The 24,801-nt window shown below is 49.8% G+C and overlaps 2 protein-coding genes and 1 long non-coding RNA gene across 5 annotated transcripts; 1 reads left to right on the top strand and 2 right to left on the bottom strand.

The window, feature by feature from the left end:
- Positions 1-828: 828 nt before the first annotated feature.
- Positions 829-15,764, bottom strand: SLC68A1 (solute carrier family 68 member 1). 3 transcript variants are annotated; one of them, XM_090278506.1, is made up of 10 exons: positions 15,699-15,749; positions 9,999-10,073; positions 9,157-9,396; positions 8,642-8,724; positions 7,671-8,123; positions 7,420-7,543; positions 6,727-6,823; positions 5,767-5,938; positions 5,498-5,691; positions 829-1,645 (listed from the first exon to the last, which is right to left on the bottom strand). In XM_090278506.1, the coding sequence occupies exons 3-10, from the start codon at positions 9,322-9,324 to the stop codon at positions 1,383-1,385; spliced, it is 1,554 nt and encodes a 517-aa protein (XP_090134632.1). In that variant the 5' UTR covers positions 9,325-9,396; positions 9,999-10,073; positions 15,699-15,749; the 3' UTR covers positions 829-1,382. The 3 variants fall into 3 exon arrangements, with proteins under 3 accessions (XP_090134632.1, XP_090134631.1, XP_090134633.1); XM_090278505.1 differs by lacking the exon at positions 9,999-10,073 and having other exon boundaries at positions 15,699-15,764; XM_090278507.1 differs by lacking the exons at positions 9,999-10,073; positions 15,699-15,749 and adding an exon at positions 9,951-9,969.
- A 4,154-nt stretch (positions 15,765-19,918) lies between these two features.
- Positions 19,919-23,226, bottom strand: LOC150010556 (uncharacterized). Its single transcript, XR_016511247.1, has 2 exons — positions 22,737-23,226; positions 19,919-20,083 (listed from the first exon to the last, which is right to left on the bottom strand). It is a non-coding gene; the product is annotated as an uncharacterized LOC150010556 (long non-coding RNA).
- On the top strand, positions 22,278-23,798 carry CUNH10orf95 (chromosome unknown C10orf95 homolog). The gene is made up of 2 exons (XM_090278503.1): positions 22,278-22,380; positions 22,624-23,798. Exons 1-2 carry the CDS (start codon positions 22,344-22,346, stop codon positions 23,334-23,336), a joined length of 750 nt encoding a protein of 249 aa, XP_090134629.1. The 5' UTR covers positions 22,278-22,343; the 3' UTR covers positions 23,337-23,798.
- Positions 23,799-24,801: the final 1,003 nt, after the last annotated feature.

The following is a 24,801-nucleotide window of genomic DNA, read 5'->3' as shown; positions in this document are numbered from 1 at the left end:
AATGCAGTTCCTAGGGCCCATGTTCAGATCTGATTAATCAGTTCTCCATTTTAAACCTATATAGTGGAGAGAAATTGCCAGGTACTTTAACCCGTTTGACCCAACAACCGTACATGGTGTATTTTTATCATCCACTTTATAGATGAGGAAATAGAGCCACAGAGAGATCACATAATTTCCCGAAGTTCTGCCCTCTACTAGCCAGGATTTGAACCCAAACAACGTAGCCCTAGAGCCTACATTCTTAGGCACTATGCGGACCCTCAACACATCATTGGCCTAGAGCAGTGGTTCTCAATCAAGGTCAGTTTTGCCCCCCATATACATTTGCCAACTCCTGGGAACGTCTGTCACAACGGTGGAGTGGGGAGTGCTACTGGCATCTGAGTAGAGGCCAGGGGTGCCGAGGCTGAGAAACACTGGCCTAGAGCAGAGGTAGAACCACCAGAGCTTTCCAAAAGCCCAGTGCATAGGCCATACCCCAGGCCCATGAAAGCAGAATCTTGGGGAATGGCTCAGGCATCACCATTTTTTAAAGCTCCCTGTTGTCTCCAAGGCTGAGAACCTCTGGTCTAAGAGCAGCCGCTCTTCCTTGACCACCATGTCCAGCAGTGGGGCTATGACCGCAGGTCTGGAAGCCTTTTGCTCCCAAGTGCCTATGCAGGTACTGGTTGTCGTTCCTCCTGCTACCTCTATGAATCTGGTGTGGGTGGCCCCCCAATTCACCTTTGGAAAAATGCTATCAGGGTGCTTTTCGTATTAAGTGAGGAATCTTATTCCCAAATCCCGCCAACCCACCACTCCCATACATGGCACAGACCTCAGGAGTGGGAACAGAAGGACTTTAATTGTCTGTGATGAACTGAATCTCTTTAGAGGCCAGGTGGGGGTGGGGAGGGACATGCTACTTCAGGCACAGCTGAAGCAGAGAAACCACTGGAAGGGTGGAGGGAGGGGGCTGGTGGGACTTAAGAGTCAGCTTCCCCTGACTGGATGAAAGGGAGCAGCTGCAGTATCAAAGTGGTTCCTGAGCCCACATGAAGTGCCAGCCCCAGCCAGGCAGTGGGATAGTTTTCTCCTGTGGCAACCCCATGTGACCACAGAGCATCTGCATCCTTTCTTGGTCCTTTTCTTACTCTTGCCCCATAGGGGAAGCAGGTCCCTGAGCAAATTTGGCCCAGCCCTTGCCCAAGCTGGGCCAGGCAGCCAAGCAGGATCTTAGACCTGACGACACTCCTGGCTCAGACCCAGGAGCTCCCATTCTGCCATCTGTCCTCCCAGCTGCACCAAGGAAGGCAGGGGAGTAGGACACCAGGCTGGCAAAAGTGGCTCCTGCCCAGAGATGTGGGCAGTGTCCTCATCGGGGTGGCCTTGTGCAACTCTCACACTGTCTTAATATCCAGGGTATGGGCTCGTGACAGATTCTGGCGCTGGGCTTTGACCATGTGCAGGCGTCTCCCATGCAGTGTGAACTTGGACCAGGTGAACAGCTGCAGCAGAGCACAGGTGATGGGCACCAGCACCAGCAGGTAGAAGCAGCCCTGGCGGAGTGTTGGGGCCTGAGCTGGGGGTGGGGCTGGGGGCTCTGGCCAGGGCTGGGCACTCCCCACAGGGATCAGTGGAGGTTGCTGGAAGAGATCATGACCTAGGACAAGAGAGCATGCAGAAAGAACAAGGTCAGCCCTGGGCTCCTGCAAAGTCCACAGTGCCACATCTCAAGTGATACACATACACAACCAAAACACAACTCTTCATCCCTCGCCCAACCTTGCTTCTCCCCTGTTCTTCACTTCTCGGTTAATGGCACCACCATCGACCCAAAACTGGGGCCAAAAACTTGAAAGTCTTCCTAGATTCCTTGGTTAACTTCAGCGCTCCCCAGCAGCCAATCCTTCACCTCTACCCAACCCCCAAACACATCCCAAACCCAAATACTTCTTTCCAGCACCCCCCCACCCAGCACCACCCTTGTTTAAGCCTCATATCAGCTCTGCCACAGCCTCCCTACAATCCATTCTCCATATAGCAACCAGAGCCAGCTCTTAAAAATATAAATCAGGCCCTGGCCAGGTAGCTCAGTTGGTTAGAGCGTTGTCCCCATATGCCAAGTTTGCGGATTCAATCCCCAGTCAGGGCAAATATAACAATCAACCAATGAGCTTTGGCTGGTGTGACTCAGTGGATTGTGTGCTGGCCTGTGAACCAAAAGGTCACCGGTTCAATTCCCAGTTGAGACAGGACTGGGTTGCAGGCCAGGCCCCCAGTTGGGGGCATGTGAGAGCCAACCAATCAATGTTTCTCTCCCTCTCTTCCTCCCTCTCTCTCTAAAAGTAAATAAAAAATAAAATCTTAAAAAAAAAAAAAAAATCAACCAATGAATGCATAAATAAGTGGAATAACTAATCAAAGTTTTCTCTCCCTCAAATCAATAAAGAAAAAACATAAATCAGACCATATCACCCCCTGCTTAAAACCCTTCCAGTAGCTTCCTGGTTTTGTTTGTTTGTTTGTTTTGAGAGTATATTTATTAAAGCTGGGGACAGTGAAATAAGGAAGTAAGGCTTAGGATAGGAGAAGCAACAGGAGAGAGGCTAGGTGGAGCTGCTTTGGCTCACTGGGAAGTCAGAGAAAAGGGGGCCTCAGAGTCAGGTTCAGGGGGTTAGCCTGGGACAAGCCACCACTTGCCTATTGCTCCCCTGGTTGCAAATCCCATGGGGACCCTTAGAGTTTAGGAGATGTAGGCCTGAGAGGGAGGGAGAGGGGGAAGGGAAAGGTGCCAGCGTGCTCCCAGAAGGGAGAGCTCACCAATAGCTCCTCTTTGAACTGAGAATAAAATCCACACTATGCCCTGCTCTCCAGTGCCTTTATCACTTTTCCAGCGCCATCTATGCACTCCTGATACCTTGGGCCTTTGCACTTGTTGCTCCTCTGTCTGGGACTCACTGAGATCATTTCTTTTTTTAAGTATATTTTATTGTGTTGTTACAGTAGTTCCGATATTTTTTTCCCTTTGCTCCCCTCTGCCCAGTACCCCCTTCCCCTCCAGCAATCCCACCCCCACTTAGTTCATGTCCATGGGCCATGCATATAAGTTCTTTGGCTTTACCCTTTCCTATATTATTCTTAACTTCCCCCTGTCTATTCTGTACCAACTAATTATGCTTCTTAGTCCCTGCCCCCATTTCTCCCCCTGCCCCCTCCCAGCTGATAACCCTCCACATGATCCCCATACCTATTATTCTGTTCCTATTCTGGTTTGCTTAGTTGGATTTTCTTTTTATTTTTTAGATTCAGTTGTTGGTAGTTGTGAGTTTGTTGTCATTTCAGTGTTCATAGTCTTGATCTTCTTTTTCTTAAGTAAGTCCCTTTGACATTTCATAAAATAATGGCTTGGTGATGATGAACTCCTTTAGCTTCACCTTGTCTGGGAAGCACTTCATCCGCCCTTCCATTCCAAACGATAGCTTTGCTGGATAGAGTAATCCTGGTTGCAGGTTGCCTTTCACCACATTGAATACTACTTGCCAGTCCCTTCCTGCCTGCAAAGTGTCCTCTGAGAAATCTGCTGATATTCCTATAGGCACCCCCCTGTAGGCAACTCTCCACCTCTCTCTTGCTGCCCCCAGGACTCTGTCTTTATCTTTCACCTTTGGCATCTCAGTCATGATGCGTCCTGGTGTGGTCCCCTCTGGGTCCAGCTCTCCTGGGATCCTCCGTGCTCCCTGGGCCTGTATGTCCATCTCCTTCGCAAAATTTGGGAAGTTTTCCTCATTTTTTTCTTCCTTATGTTCCAAATCATTGATTTGAACCCCGGTTTCCTTCCCTTCACCATTGGTTTTGTGTGGATTTTCCTTCATTTCACTTAGCATAGCGTTCACTTCTTCCCTTTGCATCTGCCATACTCAAGCACATCTGTCAAGCCTGTGAGCATCTTTATCACCAATGTTTTGAATTCTGTGTCTGTCTCCTCATCTGTTGGGTTGGCTATCTCCTCGTCAGTTAGTTCTCCCACTGGAACCTTGATCCGTTCCCCCTTTTGGGCCATACTTCTCTGTCTCCTCATTCTCACAGGCTCCTGTGTTTGTTTGCCTCTGCATCCCATGTAGAGCTGTCGCTCCTGTTATGTTGCAAGGGGCAGAGCCCCAGGGTCTGGTCTGTACAGGGCGACCTCTCCCACCACGCTGTGGTGCTGTATGTGGGGAAGTGGTCCAAGAGGGAACAATGCCACCTGCCCAGCACTCACCCCTTTTCCAGGCACCTCTCCCACTTCTGCACCAGACTGGCGCCCCTCTAGCTGCTGCCCTGGCCGTCGTTCCCAGAGTGGGTGTGTCTGTGGACGCTCTAGGACTGTGGGGGCCCTTTAAACAAGTGGACTCTACTGAGAGACCGGCAGTTCCTGTCTTAACCCCAACCCCCACTGGTCTGCACAGTCAGAACCAATGAGGCTTGATTTTCCCCGGTGGTGGGACCACAAGCTGCGAGGTCCAGTGAGGAGCTGGGAAAGTTCCCCAGGTGTCCCTTCTGACTTTTTAAAACGTGTGACTGAGCTTTCCGCTGGTCTGCCGCCGCTGCTGCTGCCTCCATCACCACAACACATCCTCTCTGTCCCAGCTCTGCCCCTCCTACCTGTCTAGATGAGAATTTCTTCTTTATATCTTTGTTTGCTGGACTTCCATGCAGTTTGATTTTCTGGAACTTCTGGTTGTTTCTAGTTTTGAGGTAGTTGTGTTCCTTCTTAGTTGTGGAGGGAGAAGCAGCGGGTCTGTCTACGTCTCCATCTTGGCTGGAAGTCTGAATTCACTGAGATCTTTATAGACCAAATCCTTCCCATTCAGTTTATATCCTGGGTGTCACCTCCTCAGAGAGACCTCCCCAGACCTCACTAAGTAGCTTTTCAGTCACACTATATAATAAGTCCTCACTCAAAGCCATCAATAGGTTCTGTGGCCTTAAGTGAAACAATGTATAATAAACCAATTTTGCCATAGGCTAATTGATATAAACAAGAGTTAAGTTCCCATGGTATCTCATCAACATTATAATGAAACAATTTGAGCAAAACCACATCTACTGAAGACCTGCTGTATTTTCACCACTGCACTATCACTACCTGCTATTTTATTGTGTGGCTGTGTATTACCACATGGCCCTCCTCCCTGGCTAGAATATAAGCTTCATGATGGCAAAGAGCTCGTGTGTCTTATTGTCATCCCCCTAACACCCAGAGGAGCACCTGGCAGAGATGGTATTCTATACCTATTTGTTGAATCAATGAATGAACTACCGAAAGAACAGAAGAATCAGAGACCCAGTTTTTCTACTTATATGGGGACAGGCAGAGGAGGTATGGCAGCCCAGGGTGGCCCAGACCCAGCCTGTGTCAGCCAGTTGCCATTCTCTCCCTCACCGGACCTCCAGCCAGGCTTGTCAGTTGGTACACTAGGTAAGCTGTGCCCCCTGGAGCCTCAGGAGCCCCTTGACAGCCTGTAGCCCTCACCTGTGTAGAAGCACAGCAGCCACGTGCCCAGCAGTGGGGCGAAGGTTTGGCCTGGCTTGGTCACAAGGGACACCATGCCAAAGAGAAGCGCCGAGGCCGCCTGCTTGCGGTGGTTCAGCACCAGGTCCTCATCCACCAGGTCAGTAACCACCAAGGTCAACAGCTTACAGGTGCCCTCAGTGAAGACACGGTTGCTGCCAGCAGAGAGAGAAAGCAGGCGAGTGAAGGGGTGGGATCAACATGTGGGGCGGAGGGAGGGCAGGGCATACCTGGCAATGAAGAGGCAGAGCAGGCTGGGGCGGTTGGGGCCAGCCAGAAGCATGAGCAGGCTCAGGCCCAGCTTAAGCAGGAAGAGCCCCCGCACCACTGTGTAGACACCCCAGCGCCGGCACAGGGGCAGGAAGTAGAGGTTGTTGAGATGGGGAGCCACATAGGAGACGCCTGGGGAGAAGGGCGCAGCCATGTCAGGGAGCACTGCAGCAACTTCCACAATTGTCCCCATGTGGTAACAATCAGAATCAGAGATTGCATAACAACATGCCAGGCTCTGTGCTGAGAGCTCATTTGCATCCTTTTATTGAATCCTCACAGCCTTTTAAGGTAAGTACTATTATTATTCCTACTTTATAGATGAGAAATGGAGACCCAAAGAAATCAACTAAAACACACCCAAGGCCAAACAGTAAATAAGCAGTCAAGACTTCACCCTGGCTGTTGTGGCTCAGTGGATTGAGCACCCGCCTGCAAGGTTTGCCAGCTTAATTCCTGGTCGGGGCACATGCCTGGGTTACAGGCCAGGTGGCCAGTTGGAGGTTTGCAAGGGGCAACCAATCAATGTATCTCTCGAACATCAATGTCTCTCTCCCTCTCTTTCTCCCTCCCTTTGCCTCTCAATCAATCAATCAATCAATCAATAGGCTTACACTGAGGCCCATAACAGTGACTGGTTAACAGTCCTTGCTGTGAACCAGATACTGTGCGGCACTGCCTCTGGGTGGCACCATCACCAAGAGGGTCACCATGAGAGCAGCCCTGCCCCCTCACACCCACAACAGGCTTCTGCCCCTTCCTCAGGGAAACAGAGCTGGGCACTGGAGGTGCCACCCCACAGCAGAGTCTGCCCTCTGCCACCCAGACCCCAGCCAGGGAGGTGGCTGTGCCTGCAGCTGCGCTAGGGGTTCTGGGGTGCAAGCCTCTGTCCTTCCAGCCTACCCAAGACACTGACTCACCCAACAGGAAGGAGCCTGTGGAGAGGGAGATGTGGTCAGACAGCAGATGCTCCAGGAAGAGGGGGAAGAAGTTGCTGTTGAAGTGGCAGTGAAAGACCTGTAACCCAACCAGCAGTGAGGAGGCTGCTGAGGCGGGAGGGGAGCCAGGAGCAGGAGCGAGAACAGCCTTTACCCCCATGTCCCTCAGCATGGAACATGCCAGACCAAAACCTAAAACCAATCCCTGTTGTTTCTCTAATTTTGCTAAAAGTTAGAAGCGATGATAAAATTGTCATTAGCACAATTAAAAGTTTTTTCTTTTTAATTAAAAACATCTTAGTAAAACAAGCTTAGTAACCTAAAAACTGTGTCTACATTTGGCTAGTTTATATACTACATATGTTTTTGGTGTGGCACTTGATGTTTTTAAAAAGATTGTCACAGAGCTCCCAGAGGGACACCTTTTTCCATATTCTCACTTTGCAGGACACGGCTGCCCCCAGAGGCTGAGACTTGCCTAAGGTCACACAAGGAGTTAGGAACTCATGTGGTGCTAGAATCCAGGTCTTCTAATTACCCAACCTGTGCTCCTGCCTTCAAACCACCCTGCGGTCATCATGTAAGGCCCAGAACTGGCTTCCCAGTTTTGAAGAAACCTGTTCCCTCGAGTACAGCATACCCTAGCCATCCTGTGTGGGGTGACTGCTCCCATACCTGCACCAGGTCCATGCCCACGAACCACAGGAAGTTCCGGTGACGTGCCAGCTGCCGGAGGTACTGGCCCAAGGTGATGCTGCTCCCTTCCTCGCCGCCCACAAGTAGCTCCTCTCCACACAGGCTATGAGGCAGAGGGGAGTCAAGAACAGCCTAGGGCTGGGCCAGAGCCATCCCCCACCCCAGGGCAGCCACCCATCAGACAGGGAACCCAGCACTGAAATCAGATTGAAACAGTGCTCGCCACTCACCCGCCATCCACAGCCAGGTCTGGACACCCTGGCTCCCTACCAGCTGCCTCAACCCGCCGCTGCAGCAGCCGTGTGGCCCCCACAAAGCCTAACCCAGAGCCAGCAGCCAGTGCCACGCAGAAGGCACGGAAGGAAGAGAAGTCCTCCTTGTTCCAGAAGGCGTAGGAGGCAAAGACAGAAAGGGAGCCAGCTGCACTGAAGAGGGAGCAGTAGAAGTTGAGGTGGGTGCGGTCGTGGGCTGAGAGGGCCAGGTCAGCCATCAGGGCGTGATGGTGCAGGTCCACGAGCGTCAGGAAGCCATCATAGAGGCACAGGCACAACAAGAACTGCAGGCCAGCGGGGGCCCAGGGCACCCAAAACGCCAGGAACGACAGTGCCAGCAGCGGCCCATGCCAGCCAAGTGCCCGCACCCGTGTAAGCACCACAGCTCTCGAGGAGAGCCCGGTGCCCGACCTGCCAGGGAGAGGAGGGCCGTTGGAAGATGCCCTTGCAGCCTTGGGCCCAGTTCCCCCTGCCCAGGCCCCAGAAGAGGGACAGAGCCCAGGGTGGTCCCGCTGAGCTCAAAGTCCTCAGCCTCCGATTTAGGAAACACAGTTCACCAGTGGGTGCTCTTTCCTCTGCTCCCTTGCCAGCCTACCAGGGTTGAGGGCCAACATGGGGTGTGATACCCATTTTTTCAGGGCTGAAGCAGGGATGGGGGAAGGAATCTGCCAGAAGCAGCAGAGTGTTGGTGATGCAGTGCCCTGGCCCTGACCCAAGCGGAGCTTGGTCAACCTCTTCCCCAGGTGACCAAGACCAAGAGTTAGTCACAGCCACTTCTCCAACCTAGACAGTCTACCCTGACCCAGACAACAGCTGAAAATGGTCCCCCTTTCTTTCCCCACCCCAAACACAGGAGGGGGGTGTCCTCCAGCCCTGAGGAAGGGTAGGGTGGGGCGGGACAAATTATGAGCCCTCCCCAAGACACGCACCGGGGCTGGGAGCTGAGGAACTGGCGGTCACTCAGCCAGCCAAAGAGAGGGTCGTTGAGGCTGTTCCACAGGAGAAACACCGTCTGCGGGCAGAGGGGAGATGGGACAGGTGGGCTCCAGGCAGCGTCCTCTCCAGGGCTTTCCCTACCCAGCCTGCTCGCCACCCCTCCAAGATGACACCAGCTTTCCTGCCTGCAATCCTTTGCTCGGATCAGTCCCTCTGCAAAAACCCACTCTACAGGCCACTGCCCCCACCAAACACCCACCCATGCAGAGCCCAGCCAATAAATGTATCCGGCTGATAAATTAATATATGTGAATACACAGAACAGTCCCTGGCTCACAGGACAGTGGCGAGAGCTGGTGTAATCCCCACAGAAGAGTCATCAAGGCCTCCAGCTCCAGCTTTTCTTGTTGTGTCTCGGTGGGCAGCCTGGCCTACCCCGCCCCAAGCTCCTGGCTGGGCAGGACCCAGCACCGCAATCTGCCTGGCTCCCACCCCAGCACTGACCTACCTCTCCAACCCAGAAGGCAGCTTTGCTGATCTTGTATACCGAGACAAAGGTGTCCACATAGTAAAGCAGAAACACATTGTGCAGAACGGAGATGAAGAGAGCCAGGGAGCCATAGACCACAGCTGTGGGCAAGCCCAGCATCCAGGCCCGGGGCCCACCCAGCCCCATGGCTGCCAGCCCAGCCTCAGCCTAGGAGCAGAGAAGCGCTCGTGACCACAGGCAGTCTGGCCATCCTTGTCCCTGGGGAAGAAGGAGCCAGTTAGCTACAAAGATCAGAGCCAGCTCTGCCCCAAACCCCAGACCTGTGAGTCATTTAAAAACTCATTTTCAACTGGGAGAAAGTGTGCACATAAAACAAAGCTGGGGAATTGTTAATAACATAGAGCTGAAACAATGATGGGCTCACTACCATCCCCAGGAGTAACTTGAGGAGACTGATAAAGGCGTGGGAAGCAAAGGCAGGGGTCCAACAAGTGCTGAGCCAGGTCGAACTGTGCTCAGGCTGTGTGCTCAGTATCTTCTTTCATCTGTGCTATCTGACCTTAATGGTCTAGACATTACAACCTTGGACTTGGGCACATGATATACCTACAATGTAACTGCAAGCTACTTCACCCAAGCCTGTTTCTTCTGTCATAGGGAAAAGGAGATGATCATGCCTACTCTACAGAGAAACTTAAAGATTAAATGAGGTAACTCACATTAAGTGTTCAATAAATGGATGTTGGTTATGTCATTATTATCTTTATAAAATCCCTACAAAGTGTATAACAATCTTATAGAGCAACACCAACCTCAGAGATGTTAAGTAATTTGTCCAATGACACACAGAAAAAATGTACCGGATTTGAACCCTGGCCTGTCTTGGCTCCAGAACCTGACCTGCCACTTGACCTCCAAAATCAGGTTCCTGTGCCCTGTCAGATGGAGAGAAACCTGCTGTGATGCCAAGTTCCATAGATACAGAAGAATGTTAAGACATGATAAGAGTCCACAATTGCTCTTGCACTTTGACTCCATAAATTCAACCACAAGGAACTAACACCAAAAGAACATATGTGTATAGAGATGTTCATGGCAGCAACATTTATAAACATCAAAAGGTTGGACACGCCCTGGCAGTGTTGCTCAGTGGACTGAGGGCCAGCCTATACACTAAAAGGTCACTGGTTCGATTCCTGGTCAAGGCACATGCCTGGGTTATGGGCCAGGTCCCCAGTTGGGGGTGTGCAAGAGGCAATGGATCGATGTATCTCTTGCACATCGATGTTTCTCTCCCTCTTTTTCTCCCTCCCTTCCCCTCTCTGTAAAACAATAAAATTAAAATTAAATCTTAAAAAAAATAGCTTAAGGAAAAAAAACAAAAGTTGGACACAGCCCAAGAATGCAACAAAGGGACTGGCTGAACAAGTCCGATGCTCTCCAGAAATCGGAAGCACACAGGTAAACTTGACACATGGTGGAGAAACTCAGGAGCAGGTTACATGGAGAGAACAGTGGACAGCATGGGTGCCTGGCTTCCAACCAGGCTGATTCGTGCAGAGACTGCAGGCAATACTGCCCACCACGGGTGGGAAAGGAAATAAGAAGTCGGGTGTTTAATAGAGCACTGCTTCTCAAGCTGTAATGTACTTTCAAGTCACCGGAGGACTCCGTTAAAATGCAGATTTTGATGCCGTAGGTCTCAGTAGGGACCTGAGACTGCATTTCTAACAGGCTTCCAGGTGTCACCATGCTGCTGGTCTATAGCCACACTTTAAATAAAGAAGCATGAAGTCTTTCTTTAGGCTCAAAACTGCTGTTCTTGCTTCAAAAAATAATTCACGTGTGCTTGTCTGACCCCTAGAAGGACGCTTTGGGGGTTTCCTTCTCTCAGGCTCCCTGTTATAAATTAAATTGCATCCCCCACGCCAAAAGATATGTTTAAGTCCTAACCCCCAGTACGTCTGTGACCTTATTCAGAAATAGGGTCTTTGTAGATGTAATCAGGTTAAAATGAGGTCACACTGAATTAGAGGGGGCCTTACTCCCATGATTAGTACCCTCAGAAGAGGATGGAAATTTGGACATAGAAACAGACACACAGAGGGGAGATGCCAGGTGAGGGCGAAGGCAGACTGGAGTGATCCAGCTACAAGTCAAGGAACACCATGGACTGGGGGCAGGTGCCGGGAGCTGGAAGAGACAAGGAAGGGTTCCTCTAGATCCCCTTCCAAAGGGACCATGGCCCTGCTGATACCTCGATTTTGGACTTCCACCCTCCAGAATGTGAGAGAATAAGTTTTTGTTGTTTTAAGCCACCCAGCTTGTGGTAATTTGTTAGGACAGCCCTAAGAGACTTATACCCACCCTCAGTGGCTGATCCGCTGTGAGTGCTTGTGACCCAAGGCTGCCCACTGGCCTCATCTATACATCCTTGCACTCACCACGTGCATGCGCACACACTCACTTACTCACACATACGCACACACAGAGCCAAAACTTCTGTTTCCCAGCAGGGTCAGGCCCTGGAGAGCTAACTTCAGGCCCAACCCAACAGTGATGACCCCACCGGACCTGTCCTTCCCCCTTCCCCACCATGGCTTCCACTCCCTGCCCAGCCTTCAAGGGCCTCCGCTGTGGGCCTCTCCCAGCCTGGCCAGCCTGGTCAGCCCGGCCTGCCTTGAATCTTCAAGCCGCCTTCTCCTCTGGCCAGGCCGTTGTTCTTGCTGGAGTCTCCCATCTGAAGCACCCTCCCGTCTCCCCATCTCTATCTCAGCCATCCTTTAGGAGCCAGTGCCACGTTCAGGAGACCTTCTCCAACTCCTTGAGCCCTGACCGACTGATGCCTTCTGCCCCTACACAGCAGACTCATGCCCACCCCCGCTGCAGGAATTCAAAGACAGGGCTGGGTCTTCTCCGTCTATCTCCCTCTCTGGGAGAATGGGCTGGACTCAACTGCTCTCACTCAGGGAGTGACTGATTGGTGAGAAGGAGGCTCTGATGGGAGAACAGGAGGGAATCTCACTGGGTCACTCTCAGACTCATTGGAAGCCGAGTTGCAATCACTCAAGAGATCTGTATGCACCCCCAACCCTGTGCCAACCTGGTGCCAATCTATACCTAGTGGTGGAGGAATGAGAGAAAGAGAAGCAGCCAAAACTACCTGAAACCAGCCACTAAGTCTATGAGAATCTCTCCCAGGCCACAGTGATCCTACCTTGTCCCAAAGCAGGAAGACAGCCAGGTGGCCTCTCCCTGCAACCTTGAGCCCCTGAAGGAACTGTTGGTGGGAAATGCTTTTCTTTTGTCTTTCACGGCTTTTTTTAAATTTTTTATTTATTTACTTTTAGAGAGAAGGGAAGAGAGGGAGGAAGAGAGAGAGAGAAACATCAATGTGTGATTGCCTCTTGCGTGCCCTCAACTGGGGACCTGGTCCACAACCTAGGCATGTGCCCTGACTGGGAACCAAACCCGCAACCCTTTGATTTGCAGGCTGGGACCCAGTATACTGAGCCACACCAGCCAGGGCTTTACAGCTTTATTGAGGTACCATTGACATACAAAAATCTACACATATCCAAAGTGTATGGTCTGATCAGTTTTAACATGTATGCACCTGTGAAACCATCACATTTGAGATCATGAACATATCTGTCACCCTACAAGTTTCCTTGGCACTTTCTAAGTAACATTGCTGAAAGCTGACACACTGGAAGTCCTGACTCTACCACTTAGCACCTGTGTGCCCTGAAGCAATTTGCTTAACCTCTCTATGCCTGTTTCTTGATCTGCGATAGGAGGCCAGCCTTCTGCAGGCTATTGTTAGCAGTCAATGAGAAAAGACTAAAGCACTTAGCATGGTGGGTGTGGTGGGCACTTTAGAGAGCATTACTATTGGACCTCATAAACCTTCCCTACCCACCACACAAGGATGTGGTGGGATTAATCTAAAGGTGTTTTGAGACTATAAAGTACAATGTACACCTCTATTACTGTCCTTAACCTGGGTAGCATTGGAAGATGCTGAACAGCACCCCTGGCCTCTACCCACTAGAAGCCAACAGCAGGAGATAGCCAATATACTCAAAATATCTAAATCAACAGTTATTGGTGAAAATGAAAAATGTGTCTTTTATAGAAAAAAAATAAATGGACTTTTTGGCCAACCCAATATAAAATGAGAAAATAAAGCCAACCACTTAACTTGCTGTGGGTTAAAAACAAGCATAGGGTTGGCACATAGAAGACCCTCACTAAACAGTACTATTCTTACTTTTTTTCATGTCTCTGAAGTTTGGAACCCCTGATTGAAGTTGTCTTCCTAGCACCCAACACTGATGCTGCTCGCTGCCTGGTATATACTGCCATCCCTCAAATCATTTTTTAAACACCACCACCACATCTTTCTTTGTCCTGTTTCTTCTACCTCACTACCCCAGCTGTAACTATATACCATTTTTCAGGTGTACAGGATTTGCCAGGCTTTTATATCTATTATCATGAATCCTGTCTGACAAGTCTGGTTACTATCTCCATCCTTGTTTTATAAATGAAGAAACCAAGGCTCAGAAGGGTAAAGAACTGGCCCCAAATCAGAGGTATTAAGTGCTGGAGCCAAGACTCAAAACTGGTGTTTTTGACTAAAACATCTGAGCATTTCTCATGTCACTACACCCACCTCCCCCCACCATCTTATCTAATCCTGCTTCTTCAAGGCCTAGGTCAGTAGCACCAGCCTTCCTGAGGACTCCTAGTCAGGGGTTCTCTCCCTTCTTCAGATCCTCAGCTCCTGTAGCAGGATCCAAATGCCTCTCATCCTCCTCCAGCCCCCAAGTTCCTTACAGGCAAGGCCAGGTCAGACCCACCTCTGACTTCTGCTTCCTGCCCTCACCAGGCTCCTTCACTACAGGAGGCACTCAACTAATACATGTAGGCTTGATTTGCTCCTACAAGGCCAATATGAGCATTCCCCAGCCCTGGGTAAGAGCAGCAGATATAGGAGGAGTATCATGCCCAGATCCCATGGTGCCCCTCAGCTCTGCCTTCTGCTTGGCTGTAGGGAGTCAGAAATTGGCCACCTTGGGAGTCCACCAAGATTATGATGATGTATCCTGCTGAGTAAAACAGCTACAGCAAGGCAACAGGTGCACAAAGAGGGCTAGTGATAATAACAAAAGTAATGTTTATTAAGCTTTTATCATGTGCCTGGCACTGTGCTAAGAAACACAGAAACAATATGGGAAGAGAGCTCAGAGCAGGGAGGCAGAAAGACACTAGATTAGGGTGTGGTAAACCACACAGAAGATTCTGTCCTGAGGACAATGGGATAGGGGGTGATAAAGTGACAGAATCAGATCTGTTTGGAGAGATCCCCTGGCATGATGTAAAACTCTCCCGTCTCGCCCCGACCAGGCTTCTGGGAGACAAAGAACTAGAAAAGGATGAAAACAGTAGCTTCTTCCTGGTTGGGTGAGTGGGGCTGATACATTTGGTGGAGGACGCGAAGGGTGCCACACAGGGCCTCTGGAGTGAGGGGTATCAGAGGGAGGTGGCTGTTCGCTTCTGATTCCCTTGAGGACTAGAGACTACATGAGAAGCAGTGAGTGCAGCGAGGAAAGGCTAGTAATAAGCAGACTCTGAAGTTGGGAGCCCTGGGTCGTCTAAATGATCACTAACCAGCTATCTGAGTTTATTCCTAACATCTATGAAGCAGGAGAAACAAATCCATTCCCAGTCTTTCCTCCGGATTATCAAACGAAAGTACAACCATTAGGTGTGTCCTTTTCTCAACAAATAGCTGACCTCAGAGTTGTCTGTTGTGTTTCCTGTTTCACACCCCAGAGCCTAGTCTTCCTGCCCCGACTCCCCACAGCAAGGCCCAGCCGGCCAGGGCTGCTAGGGGAACGCACACTGCCAGACCTGCCCTCCTCCTCAGGCTGGAAAAGAAATTTCACCTTATTGGGGGAGGGACCTTCTCTCTCTCCCTCCCCCGCAGGTTACTACAGCAGCACTGAAGGGTCAGCAACTTCCCCCGTAGGACTACCCAAGGCACTGAGGAGTTTGGGATCAACCCAGGAGCTGCTTACTCAGGAACTGGCATTGAAACACAAGGTGGTTCTCCAGCCAGTCGGCACGTTAAAACCACCTGCTTAATAACACTCAGGCCCAGGCCTCACCCCTGCCCGATTGTATGGGAATTTCTAGGGATGGAGCCCAGCATGGTGTCCTTTTAACGCTCCCCAAGTGGTTCTATTACGTCACCTGGGTTAAGGGCCTTTCTAGCGATGAAATGGATCCGACCCCAAGCATGCCGCGACCGCAGCCCCAGGGAGCCCTAGTGCAAGGATCCCACCCTCACCGCTGGAGCCCAAGCTTCTCCCACTCTGCCCTAAGGGCTCTCCCAACCCATAACCTGATCACCTCGGGGACTCCCACAGACAGTACCCGGAACTCCCAGAGAGAACTGCACTCCCGTCCCCCTCGGTCTGTCCTTTGCGTCTGATTGGCCCCCCAGTCTGACCCACTCCTGCCCCTGAGCCTCGCCGCGTTCAACCCCTCACCGCAATCGTAGCAACCGAATCCTACTCGCGGCTGCCGGTAACCAAGTGCGAGCCAGTGTTCCTGCGCGCCCATGGCTGCTTCCCCAGCCTCTGCCTCCGCCCCCGCCCAGCGATTGGCTCTGCGCAGCTCCGGGGACCGCCGCCTGGCAGGTAGGTGCCCGCGCCCGAGGCTGCCGCCGCCATATTTGTCATGGGCGCTTGCCCTTAGGGACCAAAAAAGAGGAGGTGGATGCTAGCAAGACGGGGGCAGGTTACCTGGATATCTGACCTACTCATCCCCTCGTCAAAGCTTAATGTCATTTCAGTTTGAGGAAAGAGTGAATAAAATGGAATCGATGTAGTCAAACTGCTAAATTATTAAAATCAAAGTAGGCTGAGGAAATCATTCTATTCTTGCTTTAGCCTGGGAACTTAAACTTTGAACTTTCCAGTTGTGTAGCAATGCCTGAAGATATGTATGTGAACCTGTAAATAACACCCTGAAGATCTCAAAAAAGAATGTTCAGTGTCCAGAGCACCTGACATTTGGAAGATTACCATCCAGAGGCTAAGACTGCAGGACTGATTCTTCTCAAGGATGTACTTTTTACTATAAGACCTCTCAGCTTTATTCTTCAGAATGACCTGGGTATTGCTTAGTTGTATTTCCCAATTGTAAATCCCAAGATCCTCAAATAAAATTAAGTTTAAATCAACAAGATTTTATCAGTTTATAATATTTATCAGTTTGTAATTTAAAAATTATCAGTTTATAGCCAAAGCCTCTTGATTCATTTACACTCAGCTGACAAGTTTAAATCAGCAAGGTTGTTTTCAGCATCCACTCTACTCTCCCCCATCTTTCCTTAGTATTATATTAATTCAGAGAATGAAGAGAGCTCAGCACCCTTCTTCAAGCCTGTTGTCTGGCTGGATGCACACTGAGATAAGGAGACAGCAGTGACACCACCTGGAACTCCCTGATGTTGGCTTGTGATACTCTGAAGAGCAGAAAGACCCAGCTGCAGCTGTGGGCACAGGCACCAGGCCCTAAGAGAGCAACCATGCAGCCCAACCTCCTCCTGTTAGAAATAATAAAATATAAGAATAAGCTCTCACTATGTGCACTGTACTGAGTCAAGAACTTCATGTGCATTCTCTGTTGAGTTCTTAAATCATTTTCTGGAGGTAGGTGCTATTATACCCATTTTACAGATGAAACTGAGGCTCAGATTCTATAACAATCACACTAAAAGCAAGAGGTCTAGACAAGCTGGAATCCAGCTTTCCTGATTTCCAGAATAGAAGTCTTTCCTCTTCTTACCCCTGCAGGCCCTCAAAGTTCTGTTTTGCTTAGTATAATCTGGTGAGGATGTCCTTTGTCTTCTTCCAACAGGCCTGTAATCTGGTTAAATTTCCAGGCAATCAAACAGTACACACTCCAGACCTGCTGTTTCCATACCCTGGGAGAGAGGGCAAAGAGCATGGCTTTTAGTGGACCTGGGACTCAGTCCCCTAGCTCCACCACTTCTTTGTTATGGCCACTCCTTTTCTGAGTCTCTATATTCTGCCTTATGAGGATATTCTGGGCATTAAATGAGAAACAGGGGCATACGAGTCTTGCAAATTTTTGGTCCTTATGCCTTTGTTGCTTGTTGTTAACAGAAATATTATTCTCTTCCTTCTTCCTGACAACCTAGTAAAGGGCCCACCCACAGCAAATGGTCCCAACACAAGAGTCCTGATGTCGGGGGGCTAATGTATGTTCAACCAGTTCTTGGGAAATCCCCAGGGACCTCATAAACGTTGCCCTCAGCATTCATCCCCCACCAGTTTGTCTCATTTCTCTTCTCCCTCTTCCTGCCCCTTCAGACTCTCTTCTTACCTCCTGTGTCTCTCCTAAGCCACACACATACACATCATTTCTCTTTTAGACTCCAGCAATTTCAGCAACCTCTCCTGCTCCAGAAAGCCCCATCTCTACCCTTACCCTCATCTGTGCATTCCTGGCTGTGAGAATAAAGGGCAAGAAACCCAACATTCAGCACAGGGTCTGGTGTGGTAGGGCCTTCGTAAATTGACTAAGGCAGTGCTTCTGCCTTTCTGTCTCTGGCCAGCATGTGCCTTTATTTCAAAGCAAACCCTGAATCTTTACTTAGCCCTCCCTGCATGCCTAGTTGGGGAACAGGGAACAGGGAGGGCAGCCAAAGGGCCAGAACTAGATGTGAAACAATAGGAAAGACTTTGGCCCCTGTGTTGCACTTGAGGCCCCATGGTTACACTCTGAGGCTCCTGAGCCCTCTGGTTTTACAGACGGTATAACAAGTTATCCTTTTGTGTTGTTACCAGGGCTTGACCTTGTGATGATCTCTGATTTCCCTTCCTGGTTGGCAAGCACAGAGCTAACTGGGGTGTGACTGAAGGTCATATTGCCTGCCTGACTTCTTGAGTGATATCAGTCCCTGGATCCTGGGACAGATAGATACACAAACACTCCCCTTGAAATTCTCTCCTTCCTTGGCTCCCAGCCTCTCTGATACAGGTTCCACCATGTTCTCCTACCTAACAACTTCTCCTCAGTCCCCTTCACTTTTTCCCAGGGCTTTCTAAAGGCAGAGGGAAGGTCCTCCAAGCTTTCATTTTCAATACTCCTTTCATTTGTTCACTCAGACTTGTCAGAACATTGGCTATAGGAAGTAAAGGGGACTTCAAAAACAAGATTCCTGCCCTCAAAAGGCATTAAGTGGAACCCAATAAATGAGCAGACACAATGTGATGCACACCACAGTAGCAGCTGTTCTGGTATAACGTCACCTACTCCATTTTCCTTTATGACTCCCCCACCTCCCATTTCTAGCCTGAATATAAAACTGCTGCTGGACAGCTCCCCAAACTTCCCAACTGAACTCACCATTCCTCAACCTCCACTTGCCACTATGTTTTTGTTGTTGTTTTTCTAATCTCCAGGGTTGTCTTGACAACCAACTTAGGCAACCAAGCCCAAACTTGTTTACCCACCTCTATTCTACCCTCTCCAGCTAGACATTATTTAGTATCAGGTCCAGGTGAATCTGCTCCCATCTCAGTTTTCCTTCCCCTGTGCCTATCTTGGTTGTCAGTTTTCATGACTGGAAGCCAATCTCCTCCAAGACTGGCTTCCAGCCTCTCTCTTGACAATATATCCCTACTTTGCGGACAAGAGAGCCTCTGATCATGGGGTTCACTGATCAAAAGCTACTCAGGTTGCTGTATTTGAAAAGTTTTCATAATAAAATACGGGGGGCAGGGGAACACTTGGAGTGTATTGTTGATGCAAGCAATAGAGGACTCCACTCCATAGTATAATAACCTAAATATTTTATTTTCTAAAGACTAAGGTAATGATGCTTTGTAATAAAAAATATCCATTTCAATATGTCCTCTGTAGTTAAATTTACATGAAGTAAACACAACTGGCTATCTGTAAAACGGAAAAAAAGACTCCACTCGAACTAGATTAAGGAAAAAAAGGTATTTAACTGGGAAGAGGTGGTGAGGGGGGATTGAATGAAAGTGGTCAAAAGGTACAAAAGGTACAAACTTCCAGTTATAAGATAAATTGGTACTAGGGATGTAGTGGACAACATGATAGCTTCAGTTAACACTGTTGTAGATCCTAAGAGTTCTCATCACAAAAAAGTATTTTTTCCTTTTTTTATATGAGATTATGGATACAAACAACATATTATAAAAGGCTAAGGGAGTAAACCCCGACAGAAAATCCGGAGCCGGAGTCCCTAAGGCGGTTTGACGTTGTAGTCAACACCGGCAACTCCTGCGGCGCACCTGAAGCCAAGCTGTATTGACTCCGTCTTTCCCTTGGGCCCTTCAGCTGCGAAGAGAGGGGGGGTCTGCTGCATGGGCAACAGCAGACCCTCCATATCACCCTGCCCAGGCTCTGTAGCTTCAGCTTCACTGGAGAGGACACTCCAGCGTCATCGCAAGATGTTGATTCAACACGGGAGGAGACAGATATCGTGTCACTCCCGAGTCGGACTGCACAGCCATTCTCGGCGGTGCAGATAGACTCTTAAGAAGCTACACCATCGTCTCTCGAGACGGACGGCTGCCGACGACGACGATGGATGTTAACTAAACTTATTGTGGTAATCATTTCATAATATATGTAAGTCATTATGCTCTAGCCCTTAAACCAATACAGCAGTGTATGTCAATATCTCAAGGAAAAAACAAAACAAAACTGGAGGGGAAAAAAAGAAATTTATTGGCTTGTGTAACTTTAAAGTCCAGGATTCAAATGATATCATCAGGACCCGACCTCTCTCTCTGTCCCTTAGCTCCATGTCTGTGGTTCCATGCTCAGGCAGGTCTTCATCTCTCCACCCAGACTGCAATCTTTCAAATGTCTGTCCAGGGAAAAGAGAGCACTTCTTTTCACCCAACAGGAGAACAGCATTTTGGGCTAAGCTCCCATAGGCCCAAATTGAGTCTAAACTAACCGCTATGGCCAGAGGGATGACAGTGCTGATTGGTTTAGCCCTACATCACCCATAATTTAAGGACAGAATGGAGCCAACTCCCCTAGAACCAGTTTACTCTCAATAAATCTGGGGGCTGGTACTGCAATCAAAGTGAATGAATGCTGAAAAAAATCACAGCTTGGTCCTTATTTTTCTTTTGCTTGTAAACTCCCTCCTTAGACCAGCAGAGGTCTTCAGCAAGCATGTAGGGACCAGTATTAAACTGTAGGCTTCCCTGGCCAAGTAGCTTAGTTGGTTAGAGCATCGTCCCAATACACCAAGGTTGAGGGTTTGATTCCTGATCAGGGCACATACAAGAAGCAACCAATGAATGTATCAATAAGGGGGAAAACAAATTCCTGTTTCTCACTCTCAAATCAATGAATAAAAATATTTTTTAAAGTGAAGGCTTCTCATCCTTCCAGGCTCCAACTCAAGCTTGGTTTCACACTCTCCCTACCTCCCACCCAGTTGTGACCAGGGCCCCATGGGGAAGTGGGAGCAGGTGGAGAAACTGGCAACTCCCACAGGTTCCATCAGTGAGCTCCAGGCAGGGGTGAGGTCAGTCTACAAGTAGTCTTGGACATTCCTCAGGTGCTGGGCTTGGAGGGAGGGGCAAAGTTACAAAAAGGAGTAGAGGGGTATATAAATTTCCTATTGGTGCTGTAACAAATTACCATACCACAAACTTTGTGGCTTAAAACTACACAAAATTATTACCTTTCAGCTCTGGAGGTCAGAAGTCTGAAATGGATCTCACTGACTAAAATCAAAGTGTTGGCAAGACTGCATTCCTTTCTGGAGGCTCTAGGGAAGAAACCATTTTCTTGCTTTTTCCAGCTTCTAGCGGTTGCCCACATCCCTTGGCTTATGATCCCCCTCCATCTTCAAAACCAGCCATGGCTGGTCCATTCTTGTATTACATCATTCTTTCTCCCTCTTCCAGGTTTAAGGATCCTTGTGATTACATTGGATCCACCCAATCAAGGATGATCAAGATCAGCTAATAACCTTAATATCATTGTAACTTTAATCCCCTCTTGCCATGTAATATATTCACATTTTCCAATAGATAAGACCATGGATATCTTGGGGGATGAGGGAGAGTAGGGGACCTTCCCAGAGGGTAGCCGGGCTTTGAGGGATGCTAAGAATCCAGGAGAATCTGTGGGGGTTATTGGTAATGCTGCTTGAGTCAACAGGAGGGGGGAAGGAAAGTATGATGGCCTGGAAGCCCAACAGCTGGGAGAAGACACCAGTTTTAATCGTCCAGCAACTACCACCCACCCCACTGGGGAAGAAAAGTGTAGAGGGCAGTGACCTGTAGCAAGAGGGGATTGGAGTTCAGACAGGGCTCATCCTGTCTAGATGAAGCAATCTTTCTGGTTTCCAACGACTAGCTTCTGGGCTTTAGAATAAGGGTTCAAATACCACTGTGCCACTTACTGACTTTGACCCTGGGAAATGGCCTAATTTCTCTGAGTCTCTGGTTTCTCATCTATTAAATTACAATGATGCCCTCACTGTTGTGGCTCAGTTGGCTGGTGTCCTCCTGCAAACTGAAAGGTCGCTGGTTCAATTCCCAGTCAGGGCATATGCCTGAGTTGTAGGCCAGGTCCTCAGTTGGGGGTGTGCAAGAGGCAAGAGGCAATCAATCCATGTTTCTCTCCCTCTCTTTCTCCCTCCCTTCCCGCCTCTCTAAAAATAAATGAATATTTTTAAAATGTATAAATAAATGAGAATGATATCACCATGTACTGCACATGGTTATTTAGAACTGTCAGTTCTTATGTAACATTCTAGAGCAGGGCTGTAAGATGACAGCCTCAAAGGCACCTTATATGGATTGATGATTAGGTTGTCTTGAGACAGACATGGGGCTGAATTTTGCCTTTACCATAACTGACTGTGAGTCTGAGCATGTTGTGGTGAGGGCATCACTGAGCACAGGGCTGAGCATCTAGGTTACTGTGGATAAACCAGCTGGCTCACCCAGTGTAGACACAGGCTGGCTGGATCCCCGCCAGCTCGTGTTTCCCTTTGCCTGGAAACCGGGAGGTGTGGCTGAGGCAGAGCATGGAAGGGAGCAGCCCAACTAAAAAGTGGTGGAGAGGAGCCCTGCTCTGGACCTCTGTGGCTCCCCCAAATGCTGAGGACCAACTACCCCTGGCTTAAGGAGATGAGTGAGTGGAAGAGCATTTCAGGACTAAGGGCTTGAAAAGGCGTTGGGTCCTCACTGTGTGCTGGGAGATTAGGGTTCCGGTTCAACCCTGGGACGGAGGGGAGCTAAACACTTTAGGAAGGGTCTTCAAAAGCCAGGAGGTACGCTCGGCCTCATGCTATGAACCAGGGCCCAGGATTAGGAGGCCTCAGGGACGGGTGGTGTTAATAAGAACAAAGCGTATCCACACACACACCCGTTACAGGTCTGGACCGGGACCAGGCCCCAGTAAAAATACCTGCTGCCATGTACTCATACAGCTGCCTGGCGCCTGGAGAAGGCGTCTGGTCTCCACTGCAGCCCCTCACCTACACCTACCTGCCCGGCTCTCTGCTGCTGCCCCCCATCCAGGCCCACAACTTCTGCAGCTGGCCTCCAGCCCTGAGTGCCGGCGACTGGACGGCGCCACGGGAATACCACTGTTTCCACGGTCCGAGCGCATCCGTGGGGGCCGTGCCGCCCTGGTGGGCCTTCCCGCAGGCCTCCGCCGCGACTCTGCGCCCGCCCTTCCCAGCGCTGGGCTACTCGGGGCCGTCGCTGCCGGCGCCCGCAGCGGCAGGGACAGCGGCGGCACAGAGTCTGGCACAGTGGCCGGAGGGCGGTAGCCTGCAAGTGGAGCTGCGCTGGGGACGCGTGGAGCGCGTGCTGGACCAGCGCCTGGAGCTGCCCGACTTTGTGCTCCGAGAGCTGCGGCGCGTGTACGGCACGTACCCGCGCACCGACGTGCGCATCACTTTCCGCGACGGCGAGTTCTTGCTGCAGGCCGCGCCGCGCGTCGGCGAGCCAGAGTACCGCGTGCAGAGGCGCCTGCTGCGCCCATCTGCCGGCAGCAGCTGCAGCAGCGGCGGCGGCGGTCGCAGCCCCGCCGGAGAAGCGGCGGAGCGCGGCCGCCGGAAGAAGAGGAAAGGCCTCGGCTGAGGGCGCCCCAGAGCTGGCGGCTTTCCTCCCGGACGAGGAGGGAGACCTCAGCTTTGCGTCGGGGCTGGGTGCACCTGCCAAGTCTTTCTGCTTTTTTACCAAGACTGCCCGCCGCCCACTTCCTGCACTCCTTGATTTCTTTCGTGTTATTGTGGGATGTGGGAGACAGGATCAAGGACATCTGTAGGTGGGTGTCCTGTTGCCCTTTTCTTCTACTTGGGCAGCCTCAGTGTGGGGTGGAAGAAGGGCCTGGACCCTGTTCCTTCTCTCCTTCCTCCCCATCTTCTTCCCCTTAGAAGCTCCCACTTTTCCTTTCTTTTCTCCCTCTAGCAAAGCTCCCGAACTCCCCAAGCTGAGGGCTCATCTATCCCCGGATTATAATGAAAAATAAATGAGCGAAGTCAGATGCATACCGCGAGGTCATTTTTATGTTCGGTGGTGAGAGTTTCCTCATCTGTGTAATGTGAGCCTTACTTCCCTGACTGGGACGCAAGGAGTTGGGAGGGATAATAGTGGAACTACGCAAAAAGTGTGCCTCCTCACTGGCTGCACGTAGCCCCTCTTCATTCTCCTGCTGTGTGCAGGCAGGATGACACCCTCCTGTGTCCTGCGACCCACCTCCCACAGAGAGATTCTGAGGGCATAAGCTCTTGTTGAAGCATAGATGGCAGGCATGTCTGGGGAAGGGATGTCCAAGACAGATATAGAGCTGGCGCTGACATATTCTAGTCATGTAACTATGCTCTCCGAGTCAATTTATTTGTAAAAGAAGCGTTAAAACCAACCAACCTACTTGGAAAATTCACTAGGGTTGAAATTTAAGATGAATATCACTTCTTGTCTCCTGATTCTTGCTAATAGTCTTTAATAGGTCGAATTTTTAATATTGTGAGAGTTTGCTGGAGGGTTAGGCCACACATCTAATTTTAACTATGGGTCTAGCCGGACCACCTGATCTGTTACCCTGGCCGTATAAATTAGGCTCCTTGTGGAATAGCTTTACTGAACTTTCATTTGTAACAGGCCAACAGCTACCTGGGTATACAAGCTATGTCGCTGAAGCTGTAGACCACTTGATTGAACACTGCTGTGCTTATGAGCTTCATGCAAAAGGTCTCTCAAACCTCAGCACCTGGGAAAGGTGTTTCTCATCTTTTATCTCTGAAGCACCAAAGATCTCACAACTGATCATATTTTTCTCTTTGCCTTGGTTTCTAGGGAGCTCAGAGCCAAGTTGCTTATTAGCACCTTTTGTGCAAAGCCTGGATCCTAAATTGTTACCCCTAGTTTCATCTTATTGTCCTTTCCTTTTTTTTTTTAATGATAAAAACACAGAGGTGGTGTAGTGTGATGGGTCTGTTGTGTGACCTTAGGCAAGTTACTTAATGTCCCTGAACTCATTTCCTCATTGCAAATGGAGGTGATGATGTTAGAACATCTCATAAGGTTTTTGAGAAGATGCCAT

This window comes from Furipterus horrens, unplaced genomic scaffold (assembly GCF_987537825.1).
Source record: "Furipterus horrens unplaced genomic scaffold, mFurHor1.1.pri manual_scaffold_5, whole genome shotgun sequence".
NCBI lineage: Eukaryota > Metazoa > Chordata > Mammalia > Chiroptera > Furipteridae > Furipterus > Furipterus horrens.
The sequence above is the reverse complement of the archived record's forward strand: the minus strand, read 5'-3'. Positions and strand labels throughout refer to the sequence as shown.